The sequence below is a fragment of the Dermacentor albipictus genome, unplaced genomic scaffold (assembly GCF_038994185.2).
Source record: "Dermacentor albipictus isolate Rhodes 1998 colony unplaced genomic scaffold, USDA_Dalb.pri_finalv2 scaffold_14, whole genome shotgun sequence".
Taxonomy (NCBI): domain Eukaryota; kingdom Metazoa; phylum Arthropoda; class Arachnida; order Ixodida; family Ixodidae; genus Dermacentor; species Dermacentor albipictus.
This window is the reverse complement of record NW_027225568.1, coordinates 9,907,783-9,925,924: the sequence shown is the minus strand read 5'-3', so window position 1 is coordinate 9,925,924 and position 18,142 is coordinate 9,907,783. Positions and strand designations below refer to the sequence as shown.

Sequence of the window (18,142 nt, the reverse complement as noted above, 5' to 3'; positions counted from 1 at the left end):
AGTGCCTCCAATGCACGGGACATGGGCGGTTTGGCATTTCCCCCTATCGAAATCAGCCGCCGCGGCCGGGATTTGATCGCGCCCCAACGTAATGCCGACTTCGCAAACGCGACCTCATGCCACCGCGTCAGCGGGTCAAAACGCCAATGTTATGCCCCAGTAATAAAAATAATCACATGGCAACGATTTGGTACTATATTGTTACGCGAACGAAGGAATAAGAACTGGAGACTATTCACAAAGTGTTTTTACAAAGAATAATGCAGCGCTAGCCAGTTCAGCCTACAGCTCGAGAGCAAGAGAGCGTTCGCCGTCTTCGTCGGGGCGCCCGCTTGCATCGGCCAGAAGAAACACGCAATATGCATGTGTCCTTATCCCCGGCGGCGGAAGCACCGTCCCAGTGCGTCTAAATATCGGTGATAACAGGAAAGTAATATGGTTTCAGGCGTGCGACATGCACAACGTCAGTGGAATTCGGGGCAGATGAGGCCCTGGTACTGAATGGGGCTATTTCGTACGTAACTGGAGTCACGGCACGCAGCACTCGATATAGGCCTGTGTATCGAGAGAGGAGTTTTTCTGACAGGTCAACGTGACAAGTCGGGGACCGCAGGAGTACCAGAGATCGAGGCGAAATGTGGACGTCTCTGTGTTGGCGATCGTACAAGCGCCGTTGCTTCTCCTGCGTGGTCGGGAGGCGAGCACGGGCAATTTCGCGTGCTTGGGCTGCCCTGGTGATGGCGTCAAGTGCATACTCGCTGGTCTCTGCTGCGGCGGATGGAAGGGATGCATCCAGTGGCAATGTGGGTTCGTGGCCGAACAACAGAAAGAACTACGAATAACCGGCAGTGTCATGACGCAAAGAATTATACGCAAAAGTGGCATAGGGTAAGGCAAGGTCCCAATCAGTATGGTCGGACGAGACATACTTTGTAAGCATGTCTGTTAGGATACAATTTAGACGCTCGGTGAGACCATTAGTCTGTGGATGGTAAGTAGTAGTCAGCTTGTGCTTGGTTCAGCAAGACTGCAGGATGCCGGCGACGACTTTAGAAAGAAATCTCCAACCGTGGTCTGTGAGCAGTTGGTGTGAAGCACCATGCTGCAGAATCGCGTCGCGTAAAAGAAAATCGGCGACATCTGTGGTACAGCTTGTTGGAAGCGCTCTGGTGATGGCTTAGCGCGTGGCGTAATCTGTCGCCACAGCGACCCACTTGTTGCCAAACGGGGATAGAAAGAAAGGGCCAAATAAGTCCAAGCCAACGCGAAAGAATGGCTCCGAAGGTATGTCGAGCGGTTGAAGGCACCCGGCAGAAAGCGTTGATGGGGCTTCCCGGGGCCGGAATTTCTCACACGCCGCAACGTATTTCCGTACGGAACGGGGAAGGTCTGGCCAAAAGAAGCGTCATCGAATCCGGTAGTAGGTGCGGGAGACGCCAAGGTGACCTGCCGTTGGTAAATCATGAAATCCTTGGAGAACAGCTGACCGCAGGTGCTTAAGAATGACGAGGAGTAGGGCAGGACCGTCAGGGCGTACATGGTAGTGGTATAATACACCATCCCTGAGAACAAACAGGTGAAGGGACGAATCACAACACTAAGATTCCAAGCCATCAATGATGGCTTGCAAGGCGGCATCACGGCGTTGCTCGTCGGCAACGTGTAGCAGCTGAGAAACTGACAAAATGAAAGCGTCGGCTTCGGGGTCAGGGTCGGTGGGTGGTTCGTCCACTGGATAGCGTGATAAACAGTCTGCGTGTTGATGTAATCGGCACGATTTGTACACTACTGCATAGGAATATTCTTACAGCCGCAGAGCACAGTGACCAAGCAGGGCGGTAGGATGCTTGAGTGAGGAAAGCCAGCAGAGCGCGTGGTGGTCTGTGATTACAGAGAAGTGCGTGCCATACAAGTACGGGCGGAATTTGGAAACCGCCTAGACGAGAGCCAGGCATTCACGATCTGTAATCGAATAGTTTCGCTCCGCTGCTGTGAGGAGGCGGATAGCCTAGGCGATAACACGATCTTGACCCTGTTGGCGCTGGGCTAAGACGGCTCCGATACCGTGACCACTAGCATCGGTACGGACCTCTGTAGGAGAGGATGGGTCAAAGTGGGCCAGTATAGGCGGCATGGTGAGAATGTTGGTGAGCTGGGCAAACAGGGCAGTTTGAGCGGGGCCCCACGTAAACGGCACGTCCTTCTTCAGAAGGTCAGTAAGCGGTCGGGCAAACGCTGCGAAGTCTTTAACGAAGCGTCGGAAGTAGGAGCAGAGTGCTACAAAACTTCGGACGTCTTTGACAGACTGAGGTACGGGAAAAGACGTGACAGCATGAATTTTCTCCGGGTCTGGTTGAATACCGGAAGCGTCGACGAGGTGGCCCAGCACTGTAATCTGCCGACGACCGAAGTGACACTTCGATGAACTTAGCTGCAGCCCAGCCTCGCGGAACACTTGAAGAAGAGCTGATAAGTGCTCAAGGTGTGTCTCAAATGTAGGTGAAAATACGTGAACGTCGTCTAGGTATCAGAGACATGCTGACATTTGAACCCTTGAAGTAAAGAGTCTATCATACGTTCGAACGTTGCTGGAGCGTTGCATAGACCGAACGACATAACTTTGAATTGACATAGGCCATCAGGGGTGACGAAGGCGGTCTTCTCTTGGTCCTTTTCATCCACAGAAATTTGCCAATAACCAGACCGAAGGTCTATTGATGAAAAGTATTTGGCACCATGGAGACAATCGAGGGGCGTCGTCAATACGAGGCAAGAGGTAGACGTCTTTCTCGGTAATGCTGTTTAGATGATAATCTACGCAGAAACGCCATGTGCCATCTTTCTTTCTAACAAGTACCACGGGCGACGCCCAAGGGCTTGACGAAGGTTCAACAATACCTTTGGCAAGCATCTTGTTCACTTCATCTTGAATAACGTTACGCTCTGAAGCAGAAACTCGATATTGCCAGCGATGAATGGGACTTGCATCACCAGTATTTATGCGATGTTTTACAATTGAAGTCTGGCCTAGTTGGCGATTGTTGAGGTCGAAGATGTCGTGAGAGAAACCCAAAAGGCGGCATAGAGCTGCTGCTTGTTCATGCAATAGGTGCGCAGTAATCATGGGACGAAATGTTGCGTCAGGGCAGATAGCATCCTGTGGATATGGTGAAGAACCTGAGCAGACGTCAACTGAAAACGTCGTGACGTGGTCAACTCCAATAGCATGCAGCGTTGCAACCGATATGCCTTGGGGTAGAACTTCCTTTGTCAAGCCAAAATTGACGGGGAGACGTGTCCGGTTATCGGCGACGGTGACGACGGAGTGGGGCACAGTGATATTACGCATTAAAAGGACATCAGGAACAGGTGTGGTGACGTAATCAACGTCGGGCACAAGAAAAGATAGCAAATCGACGAAGTCAAGGCTTCAGGCGACAGGCGGACGAAGGCGGTAGTACTAAAGTTGTTCGGCAGTTCGGCACGAATATGCGCGAGTAGAGGAAGTTCGAGGCGAAAGGTACTGGCAGAACAGTCGATCAAAGCTGAATGCGCCGTAAAAAAGTCGAGTCCGAGGATTAGGGGCCAAACAACAATATCTTCCTTACCTCAGTAAGGAAGCCTTCATTGCGGTTAGGCCACCTTATGTCACTCTGAAAGCTTCCTTACTGAGGGGCCCTCGGTGAAGGCTTCCTTGGTGCTTCCTCAGCGTAAGGTAGCTCCGAAGCTACCTCCATGCATCCTTACGCCGCTCCTGGCCCTGAACGAGCGCTTCACCTCAATGCATAGTCACGTGACATTTCCTTGCGCATGCGCGCTGTCGTTCACCTGCGGAGAAGCGCGAGCACGGCATGTCTTGCCAGGCATGTTCGTTTCAGTCACGCGTGCGGTATGAAAGCGTTGCTAGGCGTTGCACGACGCCGGCGTGTCAGCGTTGCTGGAGCACATGAAGTTTTGCACTGAAATATGGTACTTTTTTATGTTTAGTGAACAAAACTAGAAAAACACTCACGCATCTCTATATTAGCTCTTCAAGTTAAACATTGTGTAAAGATACAACATTTTTATTGAATAATGGTGTTGGCGTAAAGCTTTTAAGAGATCATCTCGAACCCAGGCATGCGACAACCGCTCCTTACGTGAGGACGGGCGAAGGGAGCTTTCAGAGTACGCTTGCTTCCTCCATCGTTCCTTCGCTGTAAGGAGGCCTCACGTAAGGTTAGGAAGCACTCGAAGGAAAGGATCGTTTCATTGTTTGGGCCTAGGTGATGGGGACAAATGGTTAGCGCTGTAAAAAGAACAGGAACGTGGCGGTCGCGGTACTGATACGGGAAGTACACATTCCAGAGACGTCAACAGTGCGACCATCGGGCACACGTACGGCTCGAGTTGTACGAGGCGTGAGAACCTTCCTCAGTCGACGACGCAGGTTACGGCTCATTATGTGCACCTGGACTCCAGTATCTATTAACGCTGTCAAAGGGACACCGTCGACGTGAACATCAAGTAAGTTCTGGTTCGTTGGGAGCCTCAATGGAGGATTTCTACACAACGAAGATAATGCAGAATTATTAATGGCAAGGATTCACGAAGTTCCACCTATGTGGAAAAGCTTTCGCTGGGCGTTTTAACTTACGTCCTCACTTCCGGAAATAGGCGCGCGCAAGGCGGCGCGATTAAAAACGCGCGCCGGGAAAGGCCTCCACATGGCGCGATTTTCAGTCATGACAAAGCAAATTCCGTCGCTCAGCGACCACCGCGACGTTGTGGGCTCTCCGTGACTGGATTCCAACAAGTTTCTCGTGCCTTCGCTGAGTTGCAGCGATCGGCGCTATGTGGGAGGGGCAATGTGTGTGAAGAAACAAAGCGCCGCCATAATAGGCGATTTCCTGTTTTACCACGCGTTGGTAGCTCTGTGGACTAATGTCGCGCGCCAGTTATTTTGTTTTATTAAGGCGTACCCACCAGCGCCTGCGGCTTAGGAGCTTCATAAACATGTTTTTTTTCTTCCGCTTACAAAATTCGTTTAAGAGGGCAAGCTGTGCACTATCCAGGTCGCGAGCAGACGCGGCCTCAACATATGGCACGTACCCACTTGATCACCACCGTCGTCAACCGCTTCAACGCTACTTATGCATGCACACTCAATAGTAGATTGTTCTTCGGCAAACCCAAATACTCATCCAGGAAAAAAGTTGTGGATTTCATAGTAACAACGAAACGAGAGTGCACTAAACAGAACCACCCAACCGACGCCGCACAAGACGCACGCTCAAATTTGCGGTGTTATGCAGTACCTCACTCACTGCATCTGCATGCTGTTGTCGCGAAGAGAGTGTACCGCGGGCCTCTTTGCTGTCTTTCCGGGAATTTCGGGGGCTCCTTGATGCGGGGCAAACCTTTGTACACAAATGACCTCGACGGCGCCGCGGACAGTGCTGCCGCGCGGCCGCCGCCACCGCCGCGCCTGACGTCACACGTGCACATGTCGCGTCGTCTTCCCACGCTCGGCTGTCAAAAGCTGATTAGTTACGGTCAGAGTGCTTTTGTGTACGGACTGTTGACGCGACCATTTCTTGACCCCTTGAACTCTGCCGCTTATTTGATGAAGCCGGCTTGCCTGATTGGTCGGAGTAACGAAATAGCCCATTGGTGGAGAAAAGTGTCCCTTGGATGCTGCGTAAACTTAGGAATAGTTCGAGTAGTTTTTGGGAGTGAGCAAGTAGACAGCAGCGGACGGCGCAACTTCACCACGGAAGACCAGGCCGGTCAGGCAGGCCGACGACGACGGGTATGAGATCGTTTTGTTTGTAGATTTTTGCACAGTTTAAATTTACGGCAGATGCCAAGTGAATAAACCTATGTTGAATTCCAATGGCGGAGTCGGAGCAGCCGACGGACTCCGCGAGCGAGCACTCGACTCTGGCGTAGTGCAATGCCTCCAAACCCGCGAGTGGAACACAACTTGCGCCGCCGTAGCAAGGCGGAAGCGGAACTTCTATCGCCGAGTTACCCAGGATACCTTGCGTGTTGTCATTTTCTTCTGCTGTTTGCTCCCAGCACCGCCGCGGCGGTCACTTGTCTCTTCAGCGCCGTTCACCTGTTGTTTTTTTAAAAGTGCGGAATGGATATCTCGGCAAGCGTGCAGCGCTTTTGCTTCCTCGCAAGTCGTGACCGGTGGCGCCTCCCAGCAGACAAACGTGGTAAAGGAAATATGTCCCGCAGAGTTCCGGTCCACTCCGCCGATTTTGCAGGAGCATCTTTTTCTGCTCCACGGAGTGACTCCCGCTCTGATTCCACTCCGACTCTCTCATTGGAACACCTTACTCCCGCCCTCACTCTGTCATTGGAACAAACTTGCTCTGAAACGAGCAGAACAACTTGCTCCGAATCTGCCATTGGAATTCAACACTAGTTGTTCAACTGCTACTCTCGTCGTCGTACTTGCGGATTTGGACTTGCCCCTGCCAAAGCTCACCCCATTCATCTTCGTCTCCCGGGTGAGCTGATGCGTCTGATATCTAACGGCTGCGTCACTTCGCTACACTGTCATAAAGTCCCAACGCTTTTAAACGTCAAAAAATGGTGTTCATTTTCTATTATATAATAATATTAGGAAAATTCAAATATTTTACTAATTTCCTTGTTGTTTTCATTTAACGAAGCATAACAGGAAAATTACAATATTCGACTAGTTTCCCTGTTGTTTTTATTTAACGACGCGGGCATGGATACTTTGTGAGCGGGGGGCAACGTTGCGCATCGCTGCGACGGAAATCGTGCTGCCGCAAACGCACGTGAAAGCTTTCAGCGAAAATCGCTCTGCGACGTGAGCGGCAGAACGATTTTTTTCGCCACAATCGCGCCATGTGAAACAGCCTAAAGGCGATTTCGCGTCGAGAATTCTCTGCAGTGCGAGGATGGGTCCCAAACCCATTTTTTTCGCGGCGCCGCGTTTCCGCAAACAGCGGGCCGATCACAGGTGCCGAATTCGTCACGTGGGCGGTGAGGTCAATGCTCTCGCCGGCGAGCGCGCGCCGTATCCCAGCAGCCGGGAGGAACAGCGATTGAAACGCGCGGGAATTCTCGCGGGCTCCCGAGGCATCTCGAGAGCGGGAGAGAACTCTCGCCTGCTCGCCGCTCGCCGCGGCCGCGAACGTGCGGTGGTGTGGCCTTCGGCACGCGGCGCGCGTTTTTATTTCCGCAAGTGAGGAAGTACCTTTATGCGAAAGGTTCGTTTTGAACGGAGTATATAGAGCGACTTGCAAAGGGCTCTACACGCGACAAATCGCTAACTCGTGGTCAAGACGAAGCACGTACCCCGCTGATGAAGTCGTCCTTACACGCTCCCAGCGAAAAAGACATGAGCTTGCAGTCGTCGTCGCGCACCACGATCCGCAGTGCGTACTCGGTGTCGAAGTGCTGCAGCAGCCGGCTCTTGCACACCAGCTGCGGGGGCAAGTACACGCGTCGGGTGGGCGTCAGGATCACCTTGCGTACTTTGACCATGTGCGCCGGCAGCTCCTGTGCGATCACCGAGCCAGTGAAGGCGTCGTTGCGCAGACGGTGGCCCCGGTAGCGCGCGTAGAGGCGATCCAGCGCCGCGCTGAAAGCAAAGACCTGCGCAGAGCATTAAGCGTGGCCCCCGCCTTTACCGGCTTCCGTCCATTTCAGGCAGTGTGCGTACAATTGTGCGCGCCAGTATACAATGCACCAAAGGACAACACGCAGAGAAAAATAACGAAATTCAAACGCGGCACATGTTAAGTATACTTCTCATTGGACCTGTGTTTCAATTTGGGCAATATATGCTTATAAGGTGTTTTAGGAAAATGTGCTGGAAGGTAAATGACCGAGTTTGTTCTCAGTGTCAGTATGTCGTCACGTGCCGGGTTCGTGCTTTTGATGTTTTTCACGGTGTTTCCCATCAGACATCAGATAAGTGTCTCGGTAAGGTGTTTTGCAAGTATGCTGCCCATTCTTGCATGCTGTCGACATTCGGTAAACTTGACAAAACTCATTGTAGAATTGAAGATTCTTAATCATTTCTGCAGCTGTACCTTTATGATTCTGAAAACGCAAACAATTAGTGTAATTTGCGATGTGAAGAATAATTGGCGCCTGAAGCCTACAACAGCTTGCCGAGTTCGCTCGTCGGTATGCAATGCGATTTTTGGCTCACGTCTTCCTGTCGGTGTCGTGTAAACACAGGCGAATCGTTTGCATTCAAGCTTGCATTGAAAGTAGCGTGATTGGTCAGCCCGCTCGGCAGGATGCATGACAGCCAGACTATCAGGACTTCATCATTTCGTCGGTCATTTCGTGTTGGATTTGCGCGACCTACACTGAGAGAGAGAGAGAGAGAAATAACGTTTATTTGCACCCGCAAAAAATGTCCCGAGGAGTCAAGCGTCTTGCTATCCCTTCGGCTTGCTCCTTCCTTTTCAGCAGGCTGATGCTCCTTGGTGCTGAGCGGTGTCCAGGGCCATGCGGATGACTTCTCTTTCATCCCCTTCCTTCGAGCTGGCCATTAAAGTCCCCCACGATTGTCTATCCCTAGCTGGTTTATTGTATCTAGGACATGTCCATATTATGTGGATCATTTCCACCTTTGCCCCTCCGTGTTTGCAATCCATGTTCTCAGTGTGACCGTGCCATCTCTTCAGAATGTCAGATCACCCCCGCTTGGAGTTGCCTTCATGTTATCTCTTCTTGCTTACTGAATTTCTTATGCGCCTCTGGCAGAGTTTTCCTTCCCATTCTATAAGAATGGAGAACTTGGCTGTAAGTGCTCATGCCTTCTTTTTGTTGGCCCTCCCTGGCTGCAGAGGCTTCATTGGTGTACTGTTATATAAGCTCTCGGGCCAATGCGTGCGCTTTCTCGTTGCCAGGCAAGCCTTCGTCGGCAGGAGTCCATATAAGGTTTACCAGTTCTACTGGAATTGTTGCTTTCTCCACTACGTTGGGTGCCTCTTTGGAGATTCTCCCTGCGGTATAATTCCTGATGGCTCTTGTGGAGTTTGCACTGATGTCTGTTTTTGAATTTTACACTACGATTTTGACTCCTTTTTGAGTCAAATCTAATGCTATGACCCCCTACTCTGCAACCTCCACTTTGTTTTGCTTCGTACTGCAGCTCTTTGAGTTTTCATCGTTAGCTTGTGTCGTCACTAAGACAAAACCTGATTTGCCTTGTTTATCGGGCAACCACATTTCACCGCCTAACAAACGTTATCACACAGCGCAGCACGCACCTGCATGCATCGGAAGTTTCTGGAATGTTATCGATGGTTCCATCTGATCTCTGTCACCGAACCTTGTGTAATCTGATTAAATGTATGCGCGACGCGAATGGTGTAGAACTTTGCGGAAGACACATGGGTCCCAGTGATTACTCTGGAACATTCGACGACTGATGTAAAAGAGCCGACGCGCTTGACCCACTGATCAGATTTCCGGCGATCGCCGACTGTTCTCGCCGCTATCGTTGTGTTTTAAGTGTAACTTGCTTTTGAGGGCACAAGTTTGCCCAATAAAGATTTAATTTCGCCATTAAGAGTTTCGCTACTGTGTTCGTCACAGTCACTACCATGTGACATCTGGTGAAGGTGCCAGTACGTTCATGTACCGGACGCCCCCACAAAGCCGCGATCCAAACCATCCTGAGCCTGAGGACAACCCCAACGTCACATAGGACCACCGAGTTTGCCGTAGGCAGCAAGGCCTGCTACCAAATACGGACCTCTTCCCGAAAAGACCAGATGGATGAAACACAAGTCAGCAACCCCAATGGCTACCCCAGCGTCCCCCATTCTGCTGCAACAACCTCGGGAACCACCAATCTTCCATGGATCATCGTCTCAAGACCCAGAAACCTAGCTGGAAACGTACGAACGAACCGCTACTTTTAACAACTGGGACTCCGACGACAAGCTGCGACATGTCTTTTTCGCATTGGAAGACGCCGCCAGCACGTGGTTCGAGAATAGAGAAGCCGTCTTAACGACGTGAGACCTGTTCCGAAGCAGCTTCCTGCAGACATTCACAAGCGTCTTACGCAGAGAACAAGCCGAAGCTCTCCTAGACACCCGAGTGCAGCTACCAAATGAGAACGTTGCCATCCTTACAGACGAAACGAGCCCTCTGTTCCACCAGGCCCACCCCGAAATACCCGAGGAGAAGAAAGTCCGCCTGCTCATGCGTGGTGTGGAGGAAGAACATTTCGGCGGAATGATACGAAGCCCACCGAACACCGTCGACGGGTTTTTTCGGGAGGCCACCAGCTTTGAGAAGACACTGAAAACGCGGAACCGGCAATTCAACCGCCGCACGAGCTCAACAAGCTACGCCGGAGTTCAATCACTGGCCACCGACGACCTGCGCTAGACTATGAGAGCGGTCGTGCGGGAGGCGCTTCAGAAGCTGTTCCCTTCGTCGCCAACTCAAGTGGCATCGATTGCCGACGCCGTACGCAAGGAGCTCCAAGAATCACTCGGAGTAGCCCCTGAATCGCCGCAGAGTCAACCACAGGCGATGACGTACGACGCTGTAGCCCGCGGTCCCCCTCCGCGGCAGGCCCCAGTGACGCCGCAGTTCCGTCGTCCAACACCGTTGCCGCCAACACGCCAACCCATCGCCCCGCGCAGTATTCAAAGGAAGACAAACGTCTGGCGCACTCCTGACCACCGCCCGCTCTGTTATCACTGCGGAGAAGCGGGTCACGTCCACCGCCGACGCCCATACCGAGAGATAAGACATCGAGGGTTCGCCGTTAACGCACCGCGACCACAGCTTGGCGAACGACCTCGCGATATCGCCAGCTACCTCGCCACCACTCAATGGAGCCCTCGACGACCGTACCGTTCTCCATCACCAGGCCGCTCGCTACCTGTCGCCACAGCACCGACCATACACTGGCCCAGTACGGGGCCGGTCTGCAAGCCCATATCCGGAAAACTAAAAGGCGCAACCGATGGAGGTGCGGTTGCTGTTCGCCGAACTGACGAAGATTCTTCCCCGCCGACGGAGGAGCCCAAGAGACTACCTCGACGACATAATGACACGCTGCCGCCCCGGCAAAGTCTGGAAGCAAAGAATAGGCCGACTAAAGGCGACCTGACGACGCCACGTACCAACCACAGGTCAACGCGACGCAGCCGTGATCCGACGCCAAGACCTAACTGTAACGCAAGACAAAAAACGACCGACCTCGACGTGCTTCTCGACGGCCACGCAGTCACCGCTTTAGTGGACACAGGAGCCGATTACTCCGTCATGAGTGGACCCATCGCCGCCACCCAGTTGAAGAAAGTTAAGACTGCATGGGAAGGCCTTCAAATTTGTACTTCTGGAGGACACCTCATCACGCCAACTGGAATCTGCACGGCAAGAATTACCGTTCATGACCGGACTTACCCTGCCACCTTCGTTATCCTCCAACAGTGTTCACGAGACGTCATTCTCGGCATGGACTTCCTGAACCAACATGGGGCAGTCGTCGACCTAAAGTCGAAGGCGATAACCCTGACGGACGATCAAGCGATACCGCCGGACAGCTCTCGTAGTCACCATTCCTTGAGAGTGCTCGAAAGTCAAATCAGCATCCCGCCCCGCTCCAGCATTGTCATTTCCGACGGCACCAAAACACATGCCGACGTAGAAGGCGTCACCGAGGGTGACCGAAGTCTACTGCTAGACCGCGAAATTTGCTTCACAAGAGGGATCGCTCTACTGCAAGGAGGAAAAACTAAAGTGTTGCTGAGAAACTTCAGCCAGGAGTTCAAACACATCAGCAAGGGCACTACGATCGCGTACATCGAGGAAATTCGGGAAACCAGTAATGCGTTTGTTCCCTCGGATTCCCGAACCAGACTTCGACATAAATCCAAGTCTCCCCATGATTAAGCAACAACAGCTTAGAAGTTTACTTCGACGATACAAAGAGTGCTTTTCGACGTAATCAAGGATTCGACAAATGGCAGTCGCAGAGCATCGCATAATGACCGAATAGTGGGCTCGACCACTCCGCCAGAGCCCTTACCGAGTTTCGACGCGTGGACATGAAGCTATAAGGGAACAAGTCGACGAAATACTGCGCGACGACATCATCCAGCCGTCGAAAAGCCCGTGGGCATACCCTGTTGTCTTGGTGAAGAAAAAAAACGGAACCTTATGTATCTGCGTCGATTATCGTCGACTGAACAAGATAGCAAAGAAGGATGTATGCCCCCTACCACGGATAGACGACGCATTAGATCGGCTCTGCAAGGCTAAGTACTTCTCATCGATGGATCTCAAGTTTGGCTTCTGGCAAATAGAAGTCGACGAGAGAGATCGCGAAAAGACCGCCTTCATCATGCCAGACGGCCTCTACGAGTTCAAGGTCATGCCATTCGGACTGTGCTCGACGCCTGCAAAGTTCCAGCGATTCATGGACATGGTGTTAGCAGGATTGAAGAGGCAGACCTGTCTTGTTTACTTGGATGACGTCGTCGTCTTCACCGTAAATTTCGACGATCACCTTAGGCGGTTTGCGACAGTACCAGAGGTCATCAAATCATCAGGGCCCACTCTGAAGCCAGAAAAGTGTCGCTTCGCTTACGATGAGCTTCTGTTCTAGTCCACGCCATCAGCAAGTCTGGAGTCCGCCACGACCGGCAGAAGACTGCTACCATTGCAAAGTTTCCACAGCTCATCGACAAGAAGGCAGTGCGTCGATTCCTTGGCATGTGTGCCTAGTACAGGCGCTTTGTTAAGGACTTTTCAGGCATCGCTGAGACACTGACACATCTAACTAAATGTGATGTCGAGTTGCTTCAGCTCAAGCACCAAATTATCGATGGCGACAAAAGCTCCAGGCTGGACACCAGAGCCATCTTGGGGCTAGACCTAACCAAGGCCTTCTATAACGTCAGGCATGAGGCCATACTGAACCAACTGGCACAACTCCAGGTTGGACATCGAACATATAACTACGTGAACAATTTTCTTACAGGTCGCACGGCCGCCATTACCATCGGAGGGTTGCAGTCCCCAATTATTCACTTCGGCAGCAAAGGCACGCCGCAAGGATCGGTTCTATCCCCTTTTCTGTTTAACGTGGCCTTGCTCGGACTACCGCCTGCATTAGCTAGCATCCCCAACCTCAAGCATAGCCTCTACGCAGACGATATCACCCTGTGGGTCACCAGGGGCAGCGACGGGAACATCCAAGACACGCTGCAGCAAGCCATCAACAAGGTCGTTGCATACGTAGAACCGCGCGGTCTGGCGTGTTCTCCACAGAAATCGGAGTTCCTTCTGTACAAGCCTTATTGGGGAGGTCGACGTCCAGACCCTCACCCACCCGAGATAGAACTCCACGTGCACCAGCAACGCATACCTACAGTACCTAGCATTCGTATCCTTGGCTTACGCATCCAACAAAACGGCAGAAACACGGAGATACTCAAGCAATTAGATAAACATGTACACCAAACCACTCGCCTCATTGCACGCCTCGGAAATCGACATCACGGCATGAAAGAAAGCAACCTTATATGCCTGGTAACCGCCTACGCCCTGAGCAGGATCCCCTATGTCGCCCCGTACCTTAGCCTCAATGCAACTGACAAGCTCAAACTCAATACCATGATCAAGAGGGCCTACAAACAAGCCCTACATCTTCCCATCACCACCTCTAACGAGAAACTGGACGCCCTCGGCATTCATAACAGCATAGACGAGCTTATTGAAGCGCACCGTATTAGCCAATACGAACGGCTCGCCAAATCCACCACGGGCAGGCACATTCTAAGCACCCTAGGCATAACCTACACCACCCAATTCGGACCAAAAGTACCCATCCCTCCAAACATTCGTGCTCAGCTAGTTATCCCGCCCATACCTCGCAATATGCACCCTGAACACAATCCGGAGCGACGTGCAGAAAGAGCTAAACAACTACAAAAGCGCTACGACCAAGCCGCTGACGTAACCTACGTGGACGCAGCAGAGTACCCCAACCAAAGCGCCATGGCGGTCGTCGCAGTCGCGGGTTCGCATTACCGCCTCTCCACAGCCGCATCAATATTCGCCACGCAACCCGAAGTAGGAGAAGAAACGGCCATCGCTTTGGCCTACGCGGCTACCAATGCACACTGCATCATCAGCGATTCAAAAACGGCCATTCGTAACTACGCAAGAGGACTGATAGCACCCCAAGCGCAGAAGATTCTCTCTGGCACTCCTCCCCCAAGGCAACGCCGCGTGCAGATCTGGGCCCCTGGTCACTCGGGTCTGGCTGGAAACGAAGCCGCCCACGATGCCGCCTGAGCTCTCGCACACCGGGCGCATCATCCTTCACCTGCGTCTTCCGATCCCGACCAGCCCTCTGTTCTGCATCGCGGTCACGCGCGGGACCGAATGATTACGTTCAGAGAAATTCTCCTGCACTACCGCAGAGCGCGGTTACGCAACACCCCAGCACACAAAACACTGAATAAGTCTCAATCCACCACTTGGCAACTCCTTCAGACACGAACTTTTCCGAACCCCATGCTTTACAACCGCATCTACCCCGATGCATACTCCCCACTCTGCAAAGCGTGCAAGGCCCGCGCTGACCTCGATCATATTGTCTGGCAATGCCCCAAAGTCTCACCCACCAACACCTCCCGCACTAACACACGCATCATTAGTACCGCCGAGCAGTGGGAGACATTGCTGCTCAGCTTGGTCCCAGAGGAGCAGCTCTGGGCCTTCCGGATGGCCGAAGACGCCGCCAGAAAGCAAGGACTGGCCGCCGTCTGAGGAGAGGGGGGATTGGGGGTTAGTCTCCCGACCCCCGCCACCCCTTAACCCCATCAAGGACATAATAAAGTTTTATCTCTCTCTCGAGTTCCAAGTGCGAAATGCCGCAGGCCGACACATTAGAAGTACTTAAACGACGCATGCAGTCGTCCCCAGTACTACCGCACTTCGACGAGGACCTTCAATTTGTACCTCTTAATAATTTTCACAACAAGACCTGCCACCCTCTAGGTAATGCTATAGAATTCATGTATGTTATCAGCTATATTATTATTAATCACGAATCCGACTCCTAGTTCTCGTCTCTCCGCTAGGCCCGGTAGCACAGAACGAGCCTGCTTTCTAGCACAGTATATGCATCATTTGTCCGCCCAACTTCACTGAACCCTATTATATCCCATTTACTGCCCTCTAATTCCTCCAATAGCACTGCTAGACTCGCCTCACTCGGTATGTTCTAGCGTTAAACGTTGCCAGGTTCAGATCCCAATAGCAACCTGTCCGGATCCAGGGATTTTTAGCGGTATCGGCGAGGACGCCGCCAATACCGAAATCCACACTGACGCCAGTGGCCTAGGCCTTGGTGCCGTCCTAGTCCAGGGAAAACACGGACTTGAACACGTGATAGCTCTCGCTAGCCGGTCGTTGTCAAAAGCGGATAGCAATTATTCTTCAACCGAAAAGCAGTGCCTCGCCATCGTTTGGGCTACAGCAATATTTCGCCCTCTCCAATATGGCAGGGCATTCAAAGTCGTCAGCGACCATCACTCCTTGTGTTGGCTAGCAAAATTAAAGGACCCTTCAGGACGACTAGCGCGGTGGAGCCTAAGACTGCAAGAATATGATCAAGGCAGAAAGCTGAGCTAGTTGGTGTGTTGGTGTGTCAACGCTGGTAGATTCATTAGCGGGGGGCGGCCATTTGGCCATGCATTGTAAGCGGTGCAGGTGCATACATGCGTTTGATACCACGTGTGAGCTTGGTAGGGGAGGAACAAGGTGGGGGCGCGAGATTTGTGAGGCATATCACATTGCCAGACGGTATTTCGCATTCACAGCGGCGCCGCGCACGATCTAAAGTGGTCCACATGTCGCGTCTTAAACACTTTTACGCACGCTGACGAACTTCCTTATTTTGTTGTTTCTTTGATACGGGTGTTTTTTTATTACTTCCGTTTGTTTGCAGCGTCAGGTCGATGCTTTTTAAGAGGGGGGTATTGACACATGTACTTGGCTATCTTTATCGGGCGACCACGTTTCACCGCTGTTACGACTTTGTACCGCTGCTACCACTATTACGACTTTGAGGTGGTCCCGTAGCGCTCGTCACCAGTTTCGTAACAGAGATTTGGTAGCGAAGACTCCGAGTCAGGCGTCGGTGAGAATAACGAAAGGGACTTTATACACTATATACAGGTCATTATACAGGACAAGATCTGATCGGCACGGCGGCCGAGAGCTCACAGCAAACGCGACTGTTCCCGCATGGCGACGTCCGGCGAGACTGAAACGCGTGACACATCTCACTCCAGTCGAGAGCGGCACTCAGCTCCCGGTGGGTCCGCGGATCCGGTTTTCCAGGCGGCAGCGTCGCGGCTTTTAGTGCCCCGAGAAACCATTGTCACTTAAACGGCCCAATACAAAGCCAGCACTCGACGGTCGTCCGAGAAGTCCAACCAGCGACCGCGCTGGCCACCCGGTTTAAGGTTGCCGCGCGCGGTGACCTCCAGGCATAAGGAGGTACGGCGCCGGACTGTCTAGCACTTGGTTGCACGTTTGGACATGTCGCTCGCCGATGCTTTTCCGCAGGACATTGCTGCCTGATGGCTCAGCATCTTGACTTGTCAAGGGAGAATTAGGGCGCTTTCTTTTTCGGCGCAGCCCCGGGTTTGTCCTAAGGGCGCTCGCAGGATAACTTCTGCATCTTGTAGATTCGGAATCCGGGCTGGTGGTAATGGCACCACACCGCCTAACACATGGTATGGTATAGCACAGGACGCGCCTGCATGTATCGGAAATTGCTGGAATGTTATCGATGGTTCCATCCGATATCTGTCACCGAACCTTGTGTAATCTGGTTGCATGTATGCTCGACGCGAATAGTGTAGACCTTTGGGGAAGACACACGGAAGATTACTCTGGTACATTCGACGACTGGTGTATAAAAGCCGACACACTTGACCCGCTGATCAGATTTCCGACGATCGCCAACTGTGTTCACCGCTATCATTGTGTTTTAAGTGTAACTTGCTTTTGAGGGCACAAGCGGGCCTTGAAAACTCCGCCACTTCGGTGGCAGAGGTAATTGACGCCATCCATCATGAGGGCGGGAAAGCAACTCCGATGCCCTTGCACGGCCTGCTATATCGGTGCGCGCGGGCGCGCACCGATCCAGAAGGTTGTGCTCCTTCACTCCTCTGCTAAAGTCTTCTCCCCTTGCCCTCTCTTGCAACTCCCTCACTTTCGACTGTCTCCGCACGCGCCCGCTGGCCCGGAGGCGTTTTTAAAATTGCTAGTAGGTACGGCGGGGCGTGGCACTTTTGACGGAGCTCGACATTTCTGCGCAGGCGCTAGTAAGAGTGGGCGTGAGAGAGAAAATCTGGGGGCTTTTGCTCCTTGAATATATGACTCGGCCTAGGCACTATGGAGGAGGTTTCTTAGCGCGCGTTGTATTCGTTTGCACCCTAGACATGCCGGCATTGCGGAGTGCGGTCGAGTTGGTTTATACGCTCCGCCGCTGGCTGCCCGCGCGGTGAGGTCGCGGTGAGGTCGCGGACGTGATCGCTGTGTCTGAAGAGACAATGGTCTGACTGGTGTTGTATAAAGTCGCGGGTCGCTTTTCTCGTCGCGACGATAGATCGGATTTTTTACAAGCACTGCTCCAGGAGGGCACATGTAACCGGCAAACGGAGGCCTCAGGAGAGCACCTGAGGTTATATTAAAACAGGCGGCGCAGGATCTCCGGGGCACCCAAGCGGTAGTGGGGGGATCAAAGCTGGAAGCAGGGCGGCCCGTGGGTTGGGGCCGCAGAGGCCGAAGCGTGCCAGGGGGTGTTCGCTGCGGACAGCCGATCTTATATTCCCCTGGCACGCACAGGCCTCTGCGAGCCCCAACCCATGGGCCAGTCCGGCTTCTAGCTTTGATGTCCCCGTTGCCGCTTTGGTGTCCGGGAGGCGCCGCCAATAATGCGAAATAATGACACGTTGTTTTGATTAGTAAAAACATGATAGAATAAATATAATTGCCTCGAGCGCCAACTTGCGGTGGTAAGCTCAGCACTACCTCGCCCCGCGACTTCTGCCGGCACGCCTAGGGACAAGCGCATACAGCGCGCGCCAAGAAACTCCTCCGTAGT

General features: G+C 52.6%; 1 protein-coding gene across 1 annotated transcript in view; it reads right to left on the bottom strand.

Annotated features, from left to right (window-relative positions):
• Positions 1 to 18,142, bottom strand: part of LOC135913486 (uncharacterized) — a 175,327-nt gene that overhangs the window by 120,088 nt on the left and 37,097 nt on the right. Inside the window, exon 7 of the mRNA XM_065446053.1 lies at positions 7,321 to 7,620. Within this exon, the coding sequence (XP_065302125.1) occupies positions 7,321 to 7,620 (300 nt within the window). The remainder of the gene's footprint in view (positions 1 to 7,320; positions 7,621 to 18,142) is intronic.